Source organism: Rhea americana, unplaced genomic scaffold, assembly GCF_003343005.1.
Source record: "Rhea americana isolate MKP2758 unplaced genomic scaffold, rheAme1 scaffold_380, whole genome shotgun sequence".
NCBI lineage: Eukaryota > Metazoa > Chordata > Aves > Rheiformes > Rheidae > Rhea > Rhea americana.
The window spans coordinates 75,499-78,300 of NW_028186513.1; the positions used below are offsets into that span (position 1 = coordinate 75,499).

Genomic DNA, 2,802 nt, shown 5'->3' on the forward strand with positions numbered 1-2,802 from the left:
GGGCAGTGGGCTCCCGGGCCGGCCGCTGCCCCTCCGAGAGAGCCGGGCGAGTTCCGGGAGCCCCGCCCCAGCGCCCCGGCCCGCGGCGCCCTCGCCCCGCCGCAGGCAGCCTGGGCTGAGTCAGGGCCGGGAGCGGCAGGGCCCTGCTGCTTGCGCAAGGCCCGAGGCCCGGCGGCGCGGCTAGTCAGCGCCGGGGCGCGCGGCGGGGCCCTGCCCCGGGGCGGGCAGTGGGCTCCCGGGCCGGCCGCTGCCCCTCCGAGTCAGCCGGGCGAGTCCCCGCCGTGGCTGCTCCGCTCCCGCCTCACCTGTGCCGCAGGGAGCCCCAGGCGCCGCTGGCCCGGCCCCGCAGAGCCAGCCGGGCTCCCGAGCCCAGGGCCGGGCTCCGAGCCCTCTCCGACCCCCTCCTCCCCCAGCTGCCTCTCCGGAGCCTACGCAAACAGCGCTCYAAGCTGCAGGCGGCCCCAGACAGACATCTGGTGCCGCCAGGACCCCCCTTCCAGCACCCCTAGTGCAGAGTCCTCGTACGTCATCCCTCACCGTGCCCAGTTTCTGTTCCTCGTGCATAGTTTCTCCGTATCTCCACCCGACAGGTTCTTCAGAAGACAGCGAGGCAGAAGCTCCACCTTGGGCTCCCCGGGGTCCCCGCTCTGCCCTGGCTGCACTGTGGCCACTCCAGCGAGCCCAGAGGGACGCCTGTGCCCAGGCAGAGCTGCGCRCACACAGGGCGAGAGCCACCGAGCTCCCCCTCGGAGGTGGCCAGGCAGCACTGGTAACAGAGGTGCCTGTAACAAATGGGATGAAGTCATCTGTTGACTTTGGCAGTGCAGAGCTTTAGGGAAGAGTTACAGAGTGCGGAGGTGGAGGAGCTGGCAGCCGTAGTGTTCATTGTGTCCTAGGTGATAACAGACCTGTGAAYTATAAAAACCTCATTTCACTCCTCTTCCTTTCCCCATTGCCAGTCACCCTCTGCCAGCATGAGCCAGGTCTGTGACTCCTCCTTGCCCTGCCAGGAAAGCAATCCACAGCCCATCTGACAGCTTGACTCCAGCAACACACCAAGGTGCAGCAGGGTGTCTGCCCTGGAGGACGTCTCCTGCCTCGAGACCAGCGTGTCCGGCTCCAGCAGGAGAAGGGTCCCATGCCGACACCAAGGAGCCCTCTTCATCCTCCTGCTTGCCACACGCTGGGCTTTGAGCACAGCTGCTTCTCCCCAGAGCCCCAAGCAGAGCAGTCCCTGCACCTTTRCACCTGTCCATGCAGAACAGCACAGCCCCTTCTCCTCTGTCACCCACCCACCCTTTTTGGCCATGGGTGCAAACACCCAGCAGGGCTATAAGAGGAATGAAGCTGGGCACCTGTGGGCGTCTGAAAAAGAGCTGCCTGGGGAGCTGCAGCCAACCAAGCATGATGCACACTAGCATCCAGAGTTTTGATTTGCCAGCTCTGTGGCTCATGGGTGTTCAAGCTGTCTCATAGACCTGCGTCTCTTCCTGCCCCCTTTCTGCAGTGCAGTGGGGTCCCAGCCTCCACTAGCTAGGACGGCAAAGCTGTGAGCGCAGCAGGATGTCTGTGGGAGACCACGGCCAAGCAATAACACTGAACTGTGGTTTCTGACCAAAAGGGCTTTAAGAAAAATGGTGAGCAATCAGAGAAGGGATACAGAGTAGCTGCCAACCAAACAGGAAATGAGCTGGAAAAAAAAAATCACAGACCCTTTAAAGCAGGGTTATTCATTAAAAACAAAACAAAAMAAAAAACTTGCACTGAGTGTCCCTATGCTCTCCCACAGGCACCAGCCAGGGGAGAAGCACAGTCCGCTGTCCCTGGGAGGGAAGCCCAGGGCAAGGTGTGGAAGCAGCTGGCAGGAAGCCCGTGTCTTGTCAAGGGGGGCAAATCTGTCCTTGCCTTTCTGTGCACATGATGCCAGGATCTGTTCTGAGCCTGGAGATCTGGCAGCACTAAGAGGATCATTTGTGCTTCGCTCGAGGGAACTCCTTCCTCCCCTTGTCACGGCCTCCGAAGTAGCGGACCCTGTGGATTGCCTGCAGCTGCCGCTCGATGGTGGCCCTGATGTCCACCTCATCAGGGATGTGGACATAGCGGACGTTCCTGCCGGTTACAAAGAGCTCGTCCAAGTGGGACACTGTGCCCTGCCTGTCTGTGAAGGTCACTTCGGCCAGGCGCACGTTCATGAATGCATCCACATTGGTGATGCGCCCGGTCGCGGTGCTCTCATCACGGAGGTCCACAGTGGTGACCTGGCCGTGCAGGCCCTGCAGGAGGATGACCAGGCTGTTCTCAGCAATAGTGCGCTCCTTGACAGAGTGGCTGACCTCCATTGCGTGGCTGTGGCAGAGGAACAGGAGATGCCGTGCTGCGCCCCGACCAGCACCTGCGCGCCCCACTGCCCACTCCCCCTGGCCAGGTCAGCCAGGCTCTGTGCCCCAGGGCACATGCAGTGGTGCTGCCACCAGTGAAATTCACTGCATCTCCCTTGCATGCTTTCACACTCCTCCCCTTGCACACTCGGTCTGCCTACTGCCYTCTCTCCTTGCACACTCACGTCCACACTCTTCCTCCCTTTGCACGCACATCCACACAACCCACTCCTGCTGCTCGCACTCTCGCTCTGCAGGCGCCCCCTCGCACACTCACCTGCACGCTGCCCCTCTCCCGCCACTCGCGCACCCACGCTACGCGTGATCCCCCGTGCTCGTGGGCGAGCACACTGCCCGCCTCCCCATGCACGCTCGTGTGCATGCGCGCCCTACCCCACACACTCACCCGCCCGGCGCCCGCCCG

General features: G+C 62.7%; 2 protein-coding genes across 5 annotated transcripts in view; both read right to left on the reverse strand.

Moving 5' to 3' along the window:
- Positions 1–633, reverse strand: part of STK40 (serine/threonine kinase 40) — a 31,734-nt gene extending 31,101 nt beyond the window's left edge. The window contains exon 1 of the mRNA XM_085313253.1: positions 538–633. The gene's annotated coding sequence lies outside the window, so the exon portion shown is untranslated. The remainder of the gene's footprint in view (positions 1–537) is intronic.
- A 969-nt stretch (positions 634–1,602) lies between these two features.
- The window catches only part of LSM10 (LSM10, U7 small nuclear RNA associated), a 2,074-nt gene continuing 874 nt past the window's right edge, over positions 1,603–2,802 (reverse strand). For 2 of the 4 annotated variants that reach the window (XM_085313257.1, XM_085313256.1), the window contains exon 2: positions 1,603–2,346. In XM_085313257.1, the coding sequence (XP_085169383.1) occupies positions 1,968–2,339 (372 nt within the window). In that variant the 5' untranslated portion in view covers positions 2,340–2,346 and the 3' untranslated portion in view covers positions 1,603–1,967. The other 2 variants (XM_085313255.1, XM_085313259.1) reach the window with 2 other exon arrangements.